At 50.6% G+C, this 20,012-nt stretch overlaps 1 protein-coding gene across 1 annotated transcript in view; it reads right to left on the bottom strand.

The window, feature by feature from the left end:
* The window catches only part of LOC139261518 (zinc finger protein 521-like), a 671,704-nt gene that overhangs the window by 388,777 nt on the left and 262,915 nt on the right, over nucleotides 1-20,012 (bottom strand). Inside the window, exon 3 of the mRNA XM_070877069.1 lies at nucleotides 15,252-18,781. Within this exon, the coding sequence (XP_070733170.1) occupies nucleotides 15,252-18,781 (3,530 nt within the window). The remainder of the gene's footprint in view (nucleotides 1-15,251; nucleotides 18,782-20,012) is intronic.

The following is a 20,012-nucleotide window of genomic DNA, read 5'->3' as shown; positions in this document are numbered from 1 at the left end:
GGTAACTTCGATGATATGAGATGTGAATTGGCAAGAATAGACTGGCGAATGATACTTAAAGGGTTGACGGTGGATAGGCAATGGCAGACATTTAAAGATCACATGGATGAACATCAACAATTGTTCATCCCTGTCTGGAATAAAAATAAAACAGGGAAGGTGGCTCAACCGTGGCTAACAAGGGAAATTAGGGATCCAAGGAAGAGGCATATAAATTGGCCAGAAAAAGCAGCAAAGCTGAGGACTGGGAGACATTTAGAATTCAGCAGAGGAAGACAAAGGGTTTAATTAGGAGGGGGGGTAATAGAGTATGAGAGGAAGCATGCTGGGAACATAAAAACTGACTGCAAAAGTGTCTATAGATATGTGAAGAAAAAAAGATCAGTGAAGACAAATGTAGGTCCCTTGCAGTCAGAATCAGGTGAATTTATAATGGAGAACAAAGAAATGGCAGACCAATTGAACAAATACTTTGGATCTGTCTTCACTAAGGAAAACACAAATAACCTTCTGGAAATACTAGGGGTCCGATGGTCTAGTGAAAAGGAGGAACTGAAGGAAATCCTTATTAGTCAGGAAATTGTGTTCGGGAAATTGATGGAATTGAAGGCCAATAAATCCCCAGGGCCTGATTGTCTGCATCCCAGAGTACTTAAGGACGTGGCCCTAGAAATAGTGGATGCATTGGTGATCATTTTCCAACAGTCTATCGACTCTGGATCAGTTTCTATGGACTGGAGGGTAGCTAATGTAACACCACTGTTTACAAAAGGAGGGAGAGAGAAAACGGGTAATTATAGACCGGTTAACCTGACATCAGTAGTGGGGAAATTGTTGGAATCAATTATTAAGGATAAAATAGCAGCGCATTTGGATAGCAGTCACAGGATCGGTCCAAGTCAGCTTGGATTTATGAAAGGGAAATCATGCTTGACAAATCTTTTAGAATTTTTTGAGGATGTAACTAGTAGAGTGGACAAGGGAGAACCAGTGGATGTGGTGTATTTGGACTTTCAAAAGGCTTTTGACAAGTTCCCAAATAAGAGATTGTTGTGCAAAATTAATGCACATGGTATTGGGGGTAATGTATTGACGTGGATATAGAACTGGTTGGCAGACAGGAATCAGAGAGTCGGGATAAATGGGTCCTTTTCAGAATGGCAGGCAGTGACTAGTGGGGTGCCACAGGGCTCAGTGCTGGGACCCCAGCTATTTACAATATACATCAATGATTTAGATGAAGAAATTGAGAGTAATATCTCCAAGTTTGCTGATGACACTACGTTGGGTGACGGTGTGAGCTGTGAGGAGGATGCTAAGAGGCTGCAGGGTGACTTGGACAGGTTAAGTGAGTGGGCAAATGCATGGCAGATGAAGTATAATGTGATAAATGTGAGGTTATCCACTTTGGTGGCAAAAACATGAAGGGAGAATATTATCTGAATGGCGGCAGATTAGGAAAAGGGGAGGTGCAACGAGACTTGGGTGTCATGGTACATCAGTCATTGAAGGTTGGCATGCAGGTACAGCAGGCGGTGAAGAAGGCAAATGGCACGTGGGCCTTCATAGCGAGGGGATTTGAGTATAGGAGCAGGGAGGTCTTGCTTAGAGTGGAAACAAGTCTTGCTATTGAGAGAGTGCAGTGAAGGTTCACCAGACTGATTCCCGGGATGGCAGGACTGACATATGAGGAGAGACTGGACCTGTATTCAATGGAGTTTAGAAGAATGAGAGGGGATCTTATAGAAACATGCAAAATTCTAAAAGGATTGGACAGGTTAGAGGCAGGAAGAATGTTTCCGATGTTGGGGAAGTCCAGAACCAGGGGTCACAGTCTAAGGATAAAGGGTAAGCCATTTAGGACCGAGATGAGGAGAAACTTCTTCACTCAGAGAGTTGTTAACCTGTGGAATTCTCTGCCACAAAACATTGTTGAGGGCAGTCGTTAGAAATATTTAAGAGGGAGTTAGATATGGCCCTTACTGCTAAAGGGATCAAGGGGTATGGAGAAAAAGCAGGAAAGGGGTACTGAGGTTGAATGATCAGCCACGATTTTATTGAATGGAGGTGCAGACTCGAGGGGCTGAATGGCCTATTCCTGCACCTATTTTCTATGTTTCTATTTTTTCCTCGATCTCGAGGGACTGCCTATGATGATGCTTGACATGCACTCCAAGGTCCCTTTCCTACCATTTAATGGCTGAATTTTTGGTAACCAGAGGACACAGATTTAAGGTGATCGGCAAAAGAACCAGAGGCGACATGAGGAATAACATTTTTACGCAGCGAGTGGTTAGGATTTAGAACACACTGCCTGATCGGGGGGTGGGGACAGATTCAACAGTAGCCTTCAAAAGGCAAAATGGATAAACACTTGAAGCAGAAAACACTGCAGGGATAGGGGGAAAGAGCGGGGTGAGCAGGGCTGACTGGATCGCTCTTCGAAAGAATGGGCCGAATGGCCTCCTTCTGTGCTGTACTGTACTATTCTATGGATCTATGATATACTTAAGGTCACACTTACAAAACCAGAGATTGCACACATTACAATCGCGAGAGAAACGGTTGGCTAAGCCTTGTCGAATTCTGAAGAATCTGTTCTAACGACCCTCTTTATATCTTCTTTTTCTCTAGTGCGGATTCATATGTTAGCATAAGAACATAAGAAATAGGAGGAGGAGTCGGCCATTTGGCCCTTCGAGCCGCTCCGCCATTCAATAAGATCCTGGCCAATCTGATCATGGACTCAACTCCACTTCCCTGCCCACTCCCCATAACCCTTTATTCCCTTATCGCTCAAAATTCTGTCTATCTCTGTCCTAAATATATTCAATGACCCAGCCTTCACAGCTCTCTGGGGCAGAAAATTCCACAGATTTACAACCCTTAGAGAAGAAATGTCCACCTCATTTCAGTTCTAAATGGGAGATCCCTTATTCTGAAACTTCGCCCTCTAGTTCTAGATTCCCGCACAAGGGGAAACATCCTCTCTGCATCTACCTTGTCGAGCCCCCTCAGTATCTTATATGTTTAAATAAGGTGACCTCTCATTCTTCTAAACTCCAATGAGTATAGGCCCAACCTTTTTTCATAAGTCAACCCCTTCATCTCCAGAATCAATCTAGTGAACCTTCTCTGAACAGCCTCCAATGCAAGTATATCCTTCCTTAAATACAGAGACCAAAACTGTACGCAGTACTCCAGGTGTGGCTTCACCAATACCCTGTACAGTTGTAGCAGGACTTCTCTGCTTTTATACTCTATCCCCCTTGCAATAAAGGCCAACATTCCATTTGCCTTCCTGATCACTTGCTGTACCAGCATACGAACTTTTTGTGTATCAAAGGATTCACCTCTTGCCATAATTCACGTGCCTTCAGTTTTAACAAGGAGACCTTCTGGACACGTTATCAAGGCTCTTGACTGAGTTGTCAATCAAATCATTCAACTGGGGATAGTTACAGGGACCAAAGACTCCCCTTCCAGGTGAGTTATCACCTGCCTTGTGCGGATGTGTCCTTGGAAAAGTTCATCCCCAGGAGGACATCTGAGATAATTATGGTGCTAGGACAACATAGCAACAGAAATAGGCCGTGCAGCCCCTCGACATCAGTCATTGAAAGTTGGCATGCAGGTGCAGCAGGCGGTGAAGAAGGTAAATGGTATGTTGGCCTTCCTAGCGAGAGGATTTGAGAATAGGAGCAGGGAGATCTTACTGTAGTTGTACAGGGCCTTGGTGAGGCCCCACCTGGAATATTGTGTTCAGTTTTGGTCTCCTAATCTGAGGAAGGACGTTCTTGCTATTGAGGGAGTGCAGCGAAGGTTCACCAGACTGATTCCCGGGATGGCAGGACTGACATATGAAGAAAGACTGGATCGACTAGGCTTATATTCACTGGAATTTAGAAGGATGAGAGGGGATCTCATAGAAACGTATAAGGTTCTGACGGGACGGGACAGGTTAGATGCGGGAGGAATGTTCCCAATGTTGGGGAAGTCCAGAACCAGGGGACACAGTCTAAGGATAAGGGGTAAGCCATTTAGGACTGAGATGAGGATAAACTTCTTCACTCAGAGAATTGTAAACCTGTGGAATTCTCTACCACAGAAAGTTGTTGAGGCCAGTTCATTAGATATATTCAAAAGGGAGTTAGATGTGGCCCTTACGGCTAAAGGGATCAAGAGGTATGGAGAGAAAGCAGGAAAGGGGTACTGGGGGAATGATCAGCCATGATCATACTGAATGGTGGTGCAGGCTCGAAGGGCCGAATGGCCTACTCCTGCATCTATTTTCTATGTTTCCACCATTCAATGAGATCCTGACTGATCTGCGACCTAACTCCATTTACCCGCCTTGCCTCCATCTCTCTTCATACCACTGGCGAGCAAAAATCTATCGATCCCAGATTTAAAAACTATTAATTAAGTCCCAGCATCGATTGCTTTTTGTGGGAGTGAGTTCCACAATTCTACCCACCTTTGCGAGAAGAAATGTTTCTTAACTTCTCTCCTCAACGGCCTGGCTCTGATTTTAAGGTTACAATTTAAAAATTCTTATCTTTGTTTACAAATCCCTCCATGGCCCTCGCCCCCTCCCTATCTCTGTAATCTCCTCCAGCCCCACAACTCCCCCCGAGATCTCTGCGCTCCTCTAATTCTGCCCTCCTGACCATCCCTGATTATAATCGTTCCACCATCGGTGGCCGTGCCTTCTGTTGCCTGGGCCCCAAGCTCTGGAACTCCCTCCCTAAACCTTTCCGCCTCTCTGCATCTCTCTCCTCCTTCAAGACGCTCCTTAAAACCGACCTCTTTGACCCAGCTTTTGGGTCATCTGCCGTAATTTCTTCTTATGAGGCTCGGTGTCAAATTTTTTCTCTTGTCTTTTTGCACTGCTGTGAAGCAGCTTGGGACATTTCACTGCGTTAAAGGCGCTATATAAATACAATGTTGTATGTCCCCCTTGTCCGAGACACCCCGCAAGCACTGGAAACCATTCTCACTAATTCTGTCCTCTTGAGCATCCCTGATTATAATCGCTCAACCATCGATGGCCGTGCCTTCGGCTGCCTGGGCCCCAAGCTCTGGAACTCCCTCCCTAAACCTCTCCACCTCTCTACCTCTCTTTCCTCCTTTAAGAAACATAGAAAATAGGTGCAGGAGTAGGCCATTCGGCCCTTCGAGCCTGCACCGCCATTCAATAAGATCATGGCTGATCATTCATTTCAGTACCCCTTTCCTGCTTTCTCTCCATACCCCTTGAACCCTTTAGCCGTAAGGGCCACATCTAACTCCCTCTTCAATATATCTAACAAACTGGCCTCAACAATTCTCTGCAGTAGAGAATGCCACAGGTTCACAATTCTCTGAGTGAAGAAGTTTCTCCTCATCTCGGTCCTAAATGGTTTACCCCTTATCCTTAGACTGTGACCCCTGGTTCTGGACTTCCCCAACATCGGGAACATTCTTCCTGCATCTAACCTGTCCAGTCCCGTCAGAATTTTATATGTTTCTATGAGATCTCCTCTCATCCTTCTAAACTCCAGTGAATACAGGATCTCCTCATATGTCAGTCCTGCCATCCCGGGAATCAGTCTGGTGAACCTTCGCTGCACTTCCTCAATAGTAAGAACATTCTTACTCAGATTAGGAGACCAAAACTGAACACAATATTCCAGGTGAGGCCTCACCAAGGCCCTGTACAACTGCAGTAAGACCTCCCTGCTCCTATACTCAAATCCCCTCGCTATGAAGGTCAACATACCATTTGCCTTCTTCACCGCCTGCTATACCTGCATGCCAACCTTCAATGACTGATGTACCATGACACCCAGGTCTCGTTACGCCTCCCCTTTCCCTAATCTGCCGCCATTCAGATAATATTCTGCCTTCATGTTTTTGCCACCAAAGTGGATAACCTCACATTTATCCACATTATACTGCATCTGCCATGCATTTGCGCACTCAACTAACCTGTCTAAGTCATCCTGCAGCCTCTTAGCATCCTCCTCACAGCTCACACCGCCACCCAGCTTAGTGTCATCTGCAAACTTGGAGATATTACACTCAATTCCTTCATCCAGATCATTGATGTATATTGTAAATAGCTGGGGTCCCAGCACTGAGCCTTGCGGCACTCCACTAGTCACTGCCTGCCATTCTGAAAAGGACCCGTTAATCCCGACTCTCTGCTTCCTGTCTGCCAACCAGTTCTCTATCCACGTCAGTACATTACCCCCAATACCATGTGCTTTAATTTTGCACAACAATCTCTTGTGTGGGACCTTGTCAAAAGCCTTTTGAAAGTCCAAATATACCACATCCACTGGTTCTCCCTTGTCCACTCTACTAGTTACATCCTCAAAAAATTCTAGAAGATTTGTCAAGCATGATTTCCCTTTCATAAATCAATGCTGACTTGGACCGATCCTGTCACTGCTTTCCAAATGCGCTGCTATTTCCTCTTTAATAATTGATTCCAACATTTTCCCCACTACTGATGTCAGGCTAACCGGTCTATAATTACCCGTTTTCTCTCTCCCTCCTTTTTAAAAAAGTGGTGTTACATTAGCTACCCTCCAGTCCATAGGAACTGATCCGGAGTCGATGATCACCTATTGCCCTTACGGCTAAAGGGATCAAGGGGTATGGAGAGAAAGCAGGAAAGGGGTATTGAGGTGAATGATCAGCCATGATCTTATTGAATGGTGGTGCAGGCTCGAAGGGCCGATGGCCTACTCCTGCACCTATTTTCGATGTTTCTATGTTTCTAATGTATCCACTATTTCTCGGGCCGCTTCTTTAAGTACTCTGGGATGCAGACTATCAGGCCCTGGGGATTTATCGGCCTTCAATCCCATGAATTTCCCTAACACAATTTCCTGACTAATAAGGATTTCCTTCAGTTTCTCCTTTTCGCTATACCCTCGGTCTCTTCGTATTTCCGGAACGTTATTTGCATCTTCCTTCGTGAAGCCAGAACAAACGTACTTTTTCAATTGTTCTGCCATTTCTTTGTTCCCTATTATAAATTCACCTGAATCTGACTGCAAGGCACCTACGTTTGTCTTCACTAATCTTTTTCTCTTCACATATCTATAGAAGCTTTTGCAGTCTTCCTCTCATACTCTATTTTCCCCCTCCTAATTAAACCCTTTGTCCTTTTCTGCTGAATTCTAAATGTCTCCCAGACCTCAGGTTTGCTGCTTTTTCTAGCCAATTTATATGCCTCTTCCTTGGTTTTAACACTATCCTTAATTTCCCTTGTTAGCCACGGTTGAGCCACCTTCCCTGTTTTATTTTACTCCAGACAGGGATGTACAATTGTTGAAGATCATCCATGTGCTCAGTAAATGTTTGCCATTGCCTATCCACCGTCAACCCTTTAAGTATCATTTTCCAGTCCATTCTAGCCAATTCACATCTCACACCATCAAAGTTACCTTTCCTTAAGTTCAGGACCCTAGTCTCTGAATTAACTATGTCACTCTCCATCTTAATAAAGAATTCTACCATATTATGGGCACTCTTCCCCAAGGGGCCTCGCACAACAAGATTGCTAATTAGTCCTTTCTCATTACACATCACCCAGTCTCGGATGGCCAGCCCTCTAGTTGATTCCTCGACATATTGGTCTAGAAAACCATCCCTAATACACTCCAGGAAATCCTCCTCCATCGTATTGCTACCAGTTTGGTTAGCCCAATCAATATGTAAATTAAAGTCGCCCATGATAACTGCTGTATCTTTATTGCACACATCCCTAATTTCTTGTTTGATGCTGTCCCCAAACTCACTACTACTGTTTGGTGGTCTGTACACAACTCCCACTAACGTTTTCTGCCCTTTGGAATTCCGCAGCTCCACCCATACCGATTTCACATCATCCAGGCTAATGTCCTTCCTTACTATTGCATTAATTTCTTCTCTAACCAGCAACACCACTCCGCCTCCTTTTCCTTTCTGTCTATCCTTCCTGAATGTTGAATACCCCGGATGTTGAGTTCCCAGCCTGGAGCCATGTCTCCGTAATCCCAATTATATCATATTCATTAATAGCTGCCTGCGCAGTTAATTCGTCCACCTTATTCCGAATATTCCTTGCATTGAGGCACAGAGCCTTCAGGCTTGTCTTTTTAACACTCTTTGTCCCTTTAGAATTTTGCTGTAATGTGGCCCTTTTTGATTTTTGCCTTGGGTTTCTCTGCCCTCCACTTTTACTTTTCTTCTTTCTATCTTTTGCTTCTGCCCCCATTTTACTTCCCTCTGTCTCCCTGCGTAGGTTCCCATCCCCCTGCCATATTAGTTTAACCCCTCCCCAACAGCACTAGCAAACACTCCTCCTGCCCATTGGTTCCGGTCCTGCCCAGGTGCAGACCGTCCGGTTTGTACTGGTCCCACCTCCCCCAGAACCGGTTCCAATGCCCCAGGAATTTGAATCCCTCCCTTCTGCACCACTCCTCAAGCCACATATTCATCCGAGCTCTCCTACGATTCCTACTCTGACTAGCACGTGGCACTGGTAGCAATCCTGAGATTATTACTTTTGAGGTCCTACTTTTTAACTTAACTCCCCGCTCCCTAAATTCAGCTTGTAGGACCTCATCCCGTCTTTTACCTATATCGTTGGTACCTGTAAGCACCACAACAACTGGCTGTAAAGACGCTCCCTAAACCATTCCTCTTTGACCAAGATTTTGGTCACCTGCACTAATTTCTACTTATGCGGCTCGGTGTCCAATTCTTTATCTCATAACACTCCCGTGAAGCGCCTTTGGACCTCTCACTACGTTAAAGGCGCTATATAAATTCAAGTTGTTTTTGTTGTTGGCATTAACCCATTTCTCTCTCCTGTGTTCTATCATTTTATGAGGCCTAATTTTGACTGAAACCAGGCTGATTTCTGCCGCATATTAGCAAATAAACACCCTCGTGCCATACTCCTGCTGTGGCATATGAGTGCATGGGTGTCTTTTACTGCAGCTATCAAATTTAAACCCTCGTCCCACTTCAAATGTAATCAAATGTAACAAATAAAGAAGTAGGTCAGGCAATTCCTGCCTCTTTAGATTGGGTCAAAGGTGGCCAGAGGAGATATTTTGTCTAAAAATGCTTCAAGGACGTTCAGGTTTTCTTTACTAATTACTTAGCAAAGTCAGGAAGAAATAAAAAATGAAAATTCGAAGCCATCAAGCCCATTGTATCCATCAGATAGTTGCACCTTGAGCATCAACTTCACTAACCCCGAGTTATGGATGTCAGCCGTGACTCAGTGGGCAGCACACTTCCTTCTGAGTCAGAAAGTCGTGGGTTCAAGTCCCACTCCAGGGACTTGTGCACAAAAATCTAAGCTGACACTCCCAGTGCAGTGCTGAGGGAGCGCCTCACTGTCAGAGGAGCAGTAAGAGGGAGTGCCGCACTATTGGAGGAGCAGTACAGAGGGAGCGCTGCACTGTCAGGGGGCAGTACTGAGGGAACATTGCACTGTTGGAGGAGCAGTGCTGAGGGAGCGCTGCACTGTCAGGGGGCAGTACTGAGGGAACATTGCACTGTTGGAGGAGCAGTACTGAGGGAGCGCTGCACTGTCGGAGGGGCAGTACTGAGGGAGCACAGCACTGATGGAGGGGCAGTACTGAGGGAGTGGCGCACTGTCAGAGGAGCAGTACTGAGGGAGCGCTGCACTGTGGGAGGGGCAGTACTGAGGGAGCGCCGCACTGTGGGAGGGGCAGTACTGAGGGAGTGCCGCACTGTCGGAGGGGCAGTACTGAGGGAGCGCCGCACTGTCGGACGGGCAGCACTGAGGGAGCGCCGCACTGTCGGAGGGGCAGCACTGAGGGAGCGCCGCACTGTCGGAGGGGCAGCTCTGAGGGAGCGCCGCACTGTCGGAGGGGCAGTACTGAGGGAGCGCTGCACTGTTGGAGGGATAGTACTGAGGGTTCGCTGCACTGTTGGAAGGGCAGTACTGAGAGAGCGCTGCACTGTCGGAGGGGCAGTACTGAGGGAATGCTGCACTATTGGAGGGATAGTACTGAGGGAGCGCTGCACTGTCAGAGGGGTAGTACTGAGGGAGCGCTGCACTGTCGGAGATGCCGCTTTTCAGATGATACGTTAAATCGAGGCCCTGTCTGCTCTCTCTCAGGTGGGTGCGAAAGATCCCAAGGCATTATTTAGAAGAAGAGCAGGGGAGTTATCCCTGGTATCCTGGGGCCAATATTTATCCCTCAATCAACATAAAGGTTATCTGGTCATTATCACATTGCTGTTTGTGGGAGCTTGCTGTGTGCAAATTGGCTGCCGTGTATCCTACATTACAACAGTGACTACACTCCAAAAGTACTTAATTGGCTGTAAAATGCTTTGGGATGTCCGGTGGTCGTGAAAGGCGCTATATAAATGCAAGTCTTTCTTTCTTTAATGGTCAGGCAGAGTCAGCATGGATTTATGAAGGAGAAGTCATGTTTGACAAATTTGCTAGAATTCTTTGAGGATGTAATGAACAGGATGGATAAAGGGGAACCAGTGGATGTGGTGTATTTGGACTTCCAGAAGGCATTTGACAAGGTGCCACATAAAAGGTTACTGCACAAGATAAAAGTTCATGGGGTTGGGGATAATATATTAGCGTGGATAGAGGATTGGCTAACAAACAGAAAACAGAGAGGTCGGGATAAATGGTTCATTCTCGGGTTAGCAATCGGTAACTAGTGGGGTGCCGCAGGGATCAGTGCTGGGACCCCAACTATTTACAATCTATATTAACGATTTGGAAGAAGGGACTGAGTGTAACGTAGACAAGTTTGCTGACGATACAAAGATGGGAGGAAAAGCAATGTGTGAGGAGGACACACAAAATCTGCAAAAGGACAGAGACAGGCTAAGTGAGTGGACAAAAATTTGGCAGATGGAGTATAATGTTAGAAAGTGTAAGGTCATGCACTTTGGCAGAGAAAAAATCAAAGAGCAAGTTATTATTTAAATGGAGAAAGATTACAAAGTGCTGCAGTACAGCGTGACCTGGGGGCACTTGTGCATGAAACACAAAAGGATAGTATGCAGGTACAGCAAGTGATCAGGAAGGCCAATGGAATCTTGGCCTTTATTGCAAAGGGGATGGAGTATAAAAGCAGGGAAGTCTTACTACAGTTATACAGGGTATTGGTGAGGCCACACCTGGAATACTGCGTGCAGTTTTGGTCTCCATATTTAAAAAAGGATATACTTGCTTTGGAAGCAATTCAGAGAAGGTTCACTCGGTTGATTCCGGGGATGAGGGGGTTGACTTATGAGGAAAGGTTGAGGAGGTTGGGCCTCTACTCATTGGAATTCAGAAGAATGAGAGGTGATCTTATCAAAACATATAAGATTATGAGGGGGCTTGACAAGGTGGATGCAGAGAGGATGTTTCCGCTGATAGGGGAGACTAGAACTAGGGGGCATAATCTTAGAATAAGGGGCTGCCCATTTAAAACTGAGATGAGGAGGAATTTCTTCTCTCAGAGGGTTGTAAATCTGTGGAATTCGCTGCCTCAGAGAGCTGTGGAGGCTGGGACATTGAATATATTTAAGGCGGAGATAGACAGATTTTTGAGCGATAAGGGAGTAAGGGGTTATGGGGAGCGGGCGGGGAAGTGGAGCTGAGTCCATGATCGGATCAGCCATGATGGTATTAAATGACGGAGCAGGCTCGAGGGGCGGGATGGCCTACTCCTGCTCCTATTTCTTATGTTCTTATGTTCTTAGGTAGGGCTAATCAGTCTCACTCCCCTTGATCTTTCCCCACAGCCCGGCTCATTTTTCCTTTTGAAGTATTTATCCAATTCCCTGTTTGAAAGTCACTATTGAAACTGCTCCCACCGCCCTTTCAGGCAGCGCGTTCCCGATCACAACAACTCGCTGCGTAAAAATATTCTCCTCATCTCCCCCTCTGGTTCTTTTGCCGATCACCTTAAATCTGTGTCCCTCTGGTTTCTGACCCTCCTGCCCCTGGAAGCAGTTTCTCCTTATTTACTATATCTAAACCTTTCGTAATTTTGAACACCTCTATCAAATCTGCTCTTAAGCTTCTCTGCTCTAAGATGAACAATCCCAGCTTCTCCAGTCTCTTCCCACAAGCCCTTCATCCCCTGTTACCATTCTGGTAAATCTCCTCCGCACCCTCTCCAAGGCCTTGACATCCTTCCGAAAGTGCGTGCCCCGAATAGTCCAGCTGAGGCCTAACCAACGAGGTGCTTGTGTTGCCATGTTATACCTTGAAAAGCTATAGATCTTTAGTGCTGATTGAACAAAATATCAAATGAAGAACTCACTGCTTACTCTCACGTTGATCTTATCTCTCCAGTTAGTCTTCAGTGCGGGCGTTGACCTCACTGTCTCGTGTCCCCCTCCTTCCCACCCTCCCCCCCCAAACGATGAATGGAATGATGCATTTTCATAGGAACCATGACAGCAGGTTACACAGGATTACATTGGATATACGGCCCAGAAACAGGCCATTCGGCCCAACCAGTCCCTGCCGGCGTTTATGCTCCACTCGAGCCTCCTCCCGTCTTTCCTCATCTAAATCTATCAGCATAACCCTCTATTCCCTTCTCCCCCATATGCTTGTCCAGCCTCCCCTTAAATACATCGATACTATTCGCCTCAACCCCTCCCTGTGGCAGCGAGTTCCACATTCTCACCGCTCTCTGGGTAAAGAAGTTTCTCCTGAATTCCCCATTGGATTTCTGGGTGACTATCTTATATTGATGGCCTCTAGTTATGCTCTTCCCCACAAGTGGAAACACTCTCTCTGTATCCACTCTGTCAAAACCTTTCATCATTTTAAAGACCTCTATTAGTTCACCCCTCAGCCTTCTCTTTTCAAGAGATAAGAGACCCAACCTATTCATCCTTTCCTGATATGTATACCCTCACATTTCTGGTATCATCCTTGTAAATCTTCTCTGCACCCTCTCCAGTGCCTCTATATTCTTTTTATAGTATGGCGACCAGAACTGTACGCAGTGCTCCCAATGTGGTCTAACCAAGATTCATAAGAACATAAGAAATAGGAGCAGGAGTAGGCCATACGGCCCCTCGAGCCTGCTCCGCCATTTAATACAATCATGGCTAATCTGATCGTGGATTCAGCTCCACTTCCCCGCCCGCTCCCCATAACCCCTTATTCTCTTATCGGTTAAGAAACTGTTTATTTCTGTCTTAAATTTATTCAATGTCCCAGCCTCCACAGCTCTCTGAGGCAGCGAATTCCACAGATTTACAACCCTCTGAGAGAAGAAATTTCTCCTCATCCCATTGGGCGGCCCCTTATTCTAAGATCATGCCCCCTAGTTCTAGTTTCCCCCATCAGTGGAAACATCCTCTCTGCATCCACCTTGTCAAGCCCCCTCATAATCTTATACGTTTCGATAAGATCACCTCTCATTCTTCTGAATTCCAATGAGTAGAGGTCCAACCTCCTCAACCTTTCCTCATAAGTCAACCCGCTCATCCCCGGAATCAACCGAGTGAACCTTCTCTGAACTGCCTCCAAAGCAAGTATAGCCTTTCGTAAATCTGGAAACCAAAACTGCACGCAGTATTCCAGGTGTGGCCTCACCAATACCCTGTATAACTGTAGTAAGACTTCCCTGCTTTTATACTCCATCCCCTTTGCAATAAAGGCCAAGATTCCATTGGCCTTCCTGATCACTTGCTGTACCTGCATACTATCCTTTTGTGTTTCATGCACAAGTACCCCCAGGTCCCGCTGTACTGCAGCACTTTGCAATCTTTCTCCATTTAAATAATAACTGTTTGATACAAGTTTAGCATAACTTCTCTACTTTTCAATTCTAACCCTCTAGAAATAAACCCTAGTTCTTGGTTTGCTTTTACTGGAAAAGTTACTGTTCAGTTTCCATAACGTGCTCCACATCTCTCAAGCTCAAGCTTGGACTTTCAAAAGGCCTTTGACAAGGTCCCACACAAGAGATTGGTGTACAAGATCAAGGCACATGGTATTGGGAGTAATGTACTGGCATGGATAGAGAACTGGTTGGCAGGCAGGAAGCAGACAGTCGGGATAAACGGGTCCTTTTCAGAATGGCAGGCAGTGACTAGTGGGGTGCCGCAGGGCTCAGTGCTGGGACCCCAGCTATTTACAATATACATTAACGATTTGGATGAAGGAATTGAGGGTAATATCTCCAAGTTTGCAGATGACACTAAACTGGGTGGCGGTGTGAGCTGTGAGAGGGACGCTAAGAGGCTGCAGGGTGATTTGGACAGGTTGGAGAGTGGGCAAATGCATGGCAGATGCAGTATAATGTGGATAAATATGAGGTTATCCAATTTGGTGGCAAAAACACGAAGGCAGAATATTATCTGAATGGCGGCAGATTAGGAAAAGGGGAGATGCAACGAGACCTGGGTGTCATGGTTCATCAGACATTGAAAGTTGGCATGCAGGTACAGCAGGCGGTGAAGAAGGCAAATGATATGTTGGCCTTCCTAGCGAGAGGATTTGAGAATAGGAGCAGGGAGGTCTTACTGCAGTTGTACAGGGCCTTGGTGAGGCCTCAACTGGAATATTGTGTTCAGTTTTGGTCTCCTAATCTGAGGAAGGACGTTCTTGCTATTGAGGGAGTGCAGCGAAGGTTCACCAGACTGATTCCAGGGATGGCAGGACTGACATATGAGGAGAGTCTGGATCAACTGGGCCTGTATTCACTGGAGTTTAGAAGGATGAGAGGGGATCTCATAGAAACACATGAGATTCTGACGGGACTGGACAGGTTAGATGCGGGAAGAACGTTCCCGATGTTGGGGAAGTCCAGAACCAGGGGACACAGTCTAAGGATAAGGGGTAGGCCATTTAGGACTGAGATGAGGATAAACTTCTTCACTCAGAGAGTTGTTAACCTGCGGAATTCCCTGCCGCAGAGAGTTGTTGAGGCCAGTTCATTGGATATATTCAAGAGGGAGTTAGATATGGCCCTTATGGCTAAAGTGATCAAGGGGTATGGAGAGAAAGCAGGAAAGGGGTACTGAGGTGAATGATCAGCTATGATCATATTCAATGGTGGTGCAGGCTCGAAGAGCCGAATGGCCGACTCCTGCACCTATTTTCTATGTTTCTATATCGCGTTGGGAAGAAGCAGGAAATCGTGTTTGGACATTTTCCCTGCGAATCGCACCACCCCACCTTGCTAAGCATGCCCCCCCCCATCACCGGCAGTGAGAAGCGAGCCCCCGATTTGGTTTTGGTTAATTACCTCCTCCGGCTGTGGCGGGCTGACTTTGGGCATGGGCGAGACCCGGGGGGTTTTCAGGTGGTTGTTGGTGTCCGGAAGCGGCTCGGCGTGGGCGGCCAGGGTGTGGCTCTGAAGCTCGGCCTCCGACTCGAACTTGACGTTGCAGTTGAGGCAGCGGCTCTTGGCCCCGTTGCCGTTGCCGTTGCCGTTGCCGTTGCCGCCGCCGCCCTTGGCCTTGCCCTCGGCCGGGCTGGGGTTGGAGAGCTGCCGGCTGCCGTTGAGGCTCAGGCCGCCTCCGGCCTGCTTGCCGCCGACGCAGTGGGCGCAGAGCCCGTACGGCAAGCCGTTGATGTCCAGCTTGACCAGCTCCTGCTTGGAGCGGAACTCCTTCAGGCAGGAGGCGCACTTGTAGAGCTTCGGCGGCGGGAGCGGGCACGGCGGCGGCGGGTTGGCCGTGCGCGGGGCGGGCTGCTGGACGCCCGGCCCGTTGCCCGTCTTCTGCATGTGGAAGGTGCCGTGGATCTTCAGCTCCAGGGTGGACGTGACGGTCTGCATGCAGACCACGCAGCGGAAGCCGGTGAGCGAGTTGCGCAGGTCGGGGTGCATCTGGCAGTGCTCCAGGAACTCCTCCTCCGACTGCAATGGGGTCTTGCAGATGCGGCAGGTGCCCGTGTCCAGGCTCTTGCTGTGGGTCACCTTGTGCTCGGTCAGGGTGAGCAGCGAGGGGAAGCGCTCGCCGCAGATGGGGCACATGTAGTGCTTGACGGGGCCCAGGTGGGTCTGGGCGTGCTCGCGCAGCCCCGCCTCGGAGAAGAAGGTGCGGGCGCAGACGTTGCACTTGTGGCTGCCCTTGATCAGCTCGGCCTTGCGCCTCACCACCGCGCTGTCGCCCGGCCGGATGTTGTGGTCGCGCAGCTGGTGGTTCTGCAGCAGCGAGTCCAGGGTGTAGGCCGCCCCGCAGATGTCACAGGTGTACATGGTCTCCGGGTTGTCCACCTCTTCCTCGCTGCCCTCCTCCCGGCCCGGCGGGGCGCCCTCCCCTGCCCGGTGGTGGTTGGCCAGCAGTTGCTGCAGCTGCTCGGCTGCCTCCTCCTTGTGGGGGGCCGGCTCCCCCGCGCCGTTCGAGGTTCCCCCGCCGCCGGGGGGCTTGGCCTCGTAGGCGCAGTGCTTGTCCCGCAGGTGCTTCTCCAGCAGCAGCGCCGCGTGGAAGGCCTTGCTGCAGAACTTGCAGTTGTACTTCTTGCTGTGCGTGGTGATGTGACACTGCAGCTCCACCTCCGTGCCAAACACCTCCCCGCAGAAGATGCACTTGTGCGCCTTGCCCTGGTGGTCCAGGTGGTTGCGCTGCACATGCAACTGCAGGTCGGCCTCGCTGCGGAAGTCCCAGTTGCAGGAGGTGCAGCGGTAGACCTTCCGCTCGTTGCTGTGCTTGACGGCCAGGTGCAGCTGGATGGAGACCTTGGAGTCGAAGACCTCCTGGCACAGGGTGCAGCGGAAGAAGACGAAGGTGTGCATGTCCAACAGGTGCTTCTGCAGGTCGTCCACCGAGGTGAACTGCTTGTCGCAGCTCTCGCAGGTGTAGTAGGTGGAGGTGATCATGAAGTGGGCCGTCACGTGCTTGAGCAGGGGCTCGGGGGACGGGAACTCCTTGCTGCACTGGGGGCAGGACGGCCTCTTCGGCAGGGTGCCCAGGTGGCTCTTCAGGTGGGCCTGGAAGCCCTCGAAGGAGGCGAGCTTGGCGCTGCACTGGTTGCAGCAGTACTCGCCCGCCGCGCCCGGCGGCCCCTTGCCCGCGCCGGGCTCCACGCCGAGCGGCGACAGCGGGCTGGTGGCCCGGCTTGACTTCTTGCTGCCGTTGTTGTAGTGCAGGGCCAGCGGGATGTTCTTGTGGTTCTCCTTGACGTGCTTGCTCAGCTTGGGCACGCTGCTGAAGATGGGGGAGTTGGTGCAGTAGGAGCAGGAGTAGACCTCCAGCACCGGCTCCTTGCCGGCGGCGCCCGGCAGCGGGGAGTCGAAGCGGGCGCTGCCCGCGTCGCCGTGGGCCAGCTGCGCGTGCTCCTCCAGCGAGGCCTCGGTCAGGAAGCCCATGAGGCAGTGGGGGCAGAAGAAGGCGTTGTTGTCCTTGGTCACCAGGCTGCTGAAGCTGTGTGTGCAGCGGATGTGTTCCTGCAGGCCGTTGAGGTCGCTGAGGGACTCGGGGCAGAAGTTGCACTGGTAGACCAGGGCGGGCACCAGCAGGGTCTCGGGCAGGGCCTCGTGGGCCTGGCGCAGGTGCTCGTTCAGGTTGTAGAGGGAGGGCAGCACCTCCAGGCAGAAGTGGCAGGTGTGGGCCTGCTCGGGCTTGTCCAGGTGCATGGTCCTCAGGTGGATGTGCAGCACGGCCAGGCTGCTGAAGACCTGCTTGCTGCAGTAGACGCAGCTGTAGCCGGCCTTGGCCTGCTTGGGGGCGGGAGGCGGGATAGCGGCGGTGGTCGCCCCCTCGGGGGCCGGCTGGTGGGCCCGCTTCTTGGCGCGGGGCTTGGCGGGCAGGGAGCAGGAGGGGGCCGCCGCGTCCAGCACGCCGGAGCTGTCCGCCGACAGGTTGGAGTCGGGCGTGGTGCTGGACACGGAGGTGTAGCCGGCCGTGGCCAGCGAGGGGCTGTCGCTGTGGTTGCTGGGCAACGGGTGGTGGTGGTGGTGGTGGTGGTGCTGGTGCTGCTGGTGTTGGTGGTGGCCGTCCACCCGGGCGTAGAGCTGGTCGGCCGGCGGGAAGCGCTCGGAGCAGACGCCGCCGCCGCCGCCCTTCTCCCGGGCGCCGCCGCCACCGTGCGCCCGGTCCACGTGGGCCAGCAGCCCCCCTTCCTCGGCGAAGAGGTCCGGGCAGTAGGCGCAGGGGAAGGCGGCCGACGCGCGCTCCTCGCTGGGCGAGCACTCGGGGTGGCATTCGGCGATGTGCCGCTGGAGGTCCTCGGGCAGGTCGAAGCCCTCCTCGCACTGGCAGCACTTGCGGGAGTCGCGCAGCTTCCACTCCTCCAGGCGGGAGAGGGACAGCGCTGCCCCACCGCCGCCGCTGCCGGCCGGCCCTTCCTCCTCCTCCTCCTCCTCCTCCTTGGCCTTCTCGTGGACCTGCATGTGGCCATGCAGCGAGCTGGCCGTCAGGAAGCCCCGGCGACAGACCGCACACTTGTAAGGCTTGCCGGAGGCGTGGGTCTTGAGGTGGATCTTGAGGTGGTCGCTGCGGGAGAAGGCAGCGTCGCACTCGCTGCAGTGGTACTTCTTGTCGCCGGTGTGCAGCTTGACGTGGCGATCCCGGCTGCGCTTGTGCTTGAAGAGGCGGCTGCAGAAAGTGCACTTGAACGGGAGCTTGTCGCCGTGGCTCTGCTCGTGGTGCTTCAGGTAGCTGAGCCGGCTGAAGGTCTTGTCGCAGAACTGGCAGGGGTAGGGCAGCCCGGCGCCCCCCTCCTCGTCGCCAAAGTCGCAGCTCTCCCCGTGGCCGGGCGAAGCCTGGTCCTTGCTGGATGGAGACGAGGGGGGCCACGAGCACGAGGGGTCATCATCTCCGTCGCCGCCGTCTGCAGAAAGACACACAAAAAAAAAACACAAGCAAGCGCTCCGGGTCAGTAAAATGGCTCACTTCCGCACGCAAAGGCATCAAAGCATCAAAAACTTCAAATAACAACAGGCCCGGGGTGGGGGGTGGGGGGGTGGTGTTGGGGGAGACACCGCAAGGGGGTGACTGAGCCCAAGCGACTTACCCCAAGCAAGCAGAGCCAGACAGAAAACAGGAGGAGAATTGGGGCAAACAATTCGACATGAGAAAGAAATGTCTACACATTGTGCACTATTGTTACAGTGGTCCTGACTCACCTCGAGTCTCGTCGCCGAGAGCATGCAGAAAGCAAGCGCAGGCAGCGGAAGGAGCGTGCGGCAAACCAGACTCCCCACCCTCCCTTTCCTCCAACCACTGTCTGTCCCACCTGTGACAGAAACTGTGATTCCCGTATTGGACTGTTCAGTCACCTGAGAACTCACTTTTAGAGTGGAAGCAAGTCTTCTTCGATTCCGAGGGACTGCTATGAAGATGATACAATAGCCCTGAAATCCCAGCCTCCCTGGGTCCGTATGGAGTGTTTGCGGGGTGTGTACGGCCTGCGTACGGGGTGTGTACGGAGTGTGTACGGAGTGTGTACGGGGTGTGTACGAGGTGTGTACGGAGTGTGTACGGAGTGTGTACGGAATGTGTACGGGGTGTGTACGAGGTGTGTACGGAGTGTGTACGGAGTGTGTACGGAGTGTGTGCGGAGCGTGTACGGAGCATGTACGGACGGGGTGTGTACGGAGTGTGCACGGAGTGTGTACGGGGTGTGTACAAGGTGTGTACGGGGTGTGTACGGAGTGTGTACGGGATGTGTACGGGGTGTGTACGGAGCGTGTACGGGCTGTGTACGGACAGAGTGTGTACGGACGGAGTGTGTACGGGGTGTGTACGGGGTGTGTACGGAGTGTGTACGGAGGGTGTACGGGCTGTGTACGGACGGGGTGTGTACGGAGTGTGTACGGGGTGTGTAGGGAGAGTGTACGGGGTGTGTACAGAGTGTGTACAGGGTGTGTACGGGGTGTATAGGGAGAGTATACGGGGTGTGTACGGAGTGTGTACGGAGTGTGTACGGGGTGTGTACAGAGTGTGTAAGGGGTGCGTAAGGGGTGCGTATGGAGTGCATACAGGGTGTGTACGGAGTGTGTACGGGATGTGTACAGGTGTGTACGGACCCGGGAAAGCATCGCAAAAGCTGGTTTTCAGCA

Source organism: Pristiophorus japonicus, chromosome 1 (assembly GCF_044704955.1).
Source record: "Pristiophorus japonicus isolate sPriJap1 chromosome 1, sPriJap1.hap1, whole genome shotgun sequence".
Lineage (NCBI taxonomy): Eukaryota > Metazoa > Chordata > Chondrichthyes > Pristiophoridae > Pristiophorus > Pristiophorus japonicus.
This window is presented reverse-complemented; position numbering and strand designations above follow the sequence as displayed.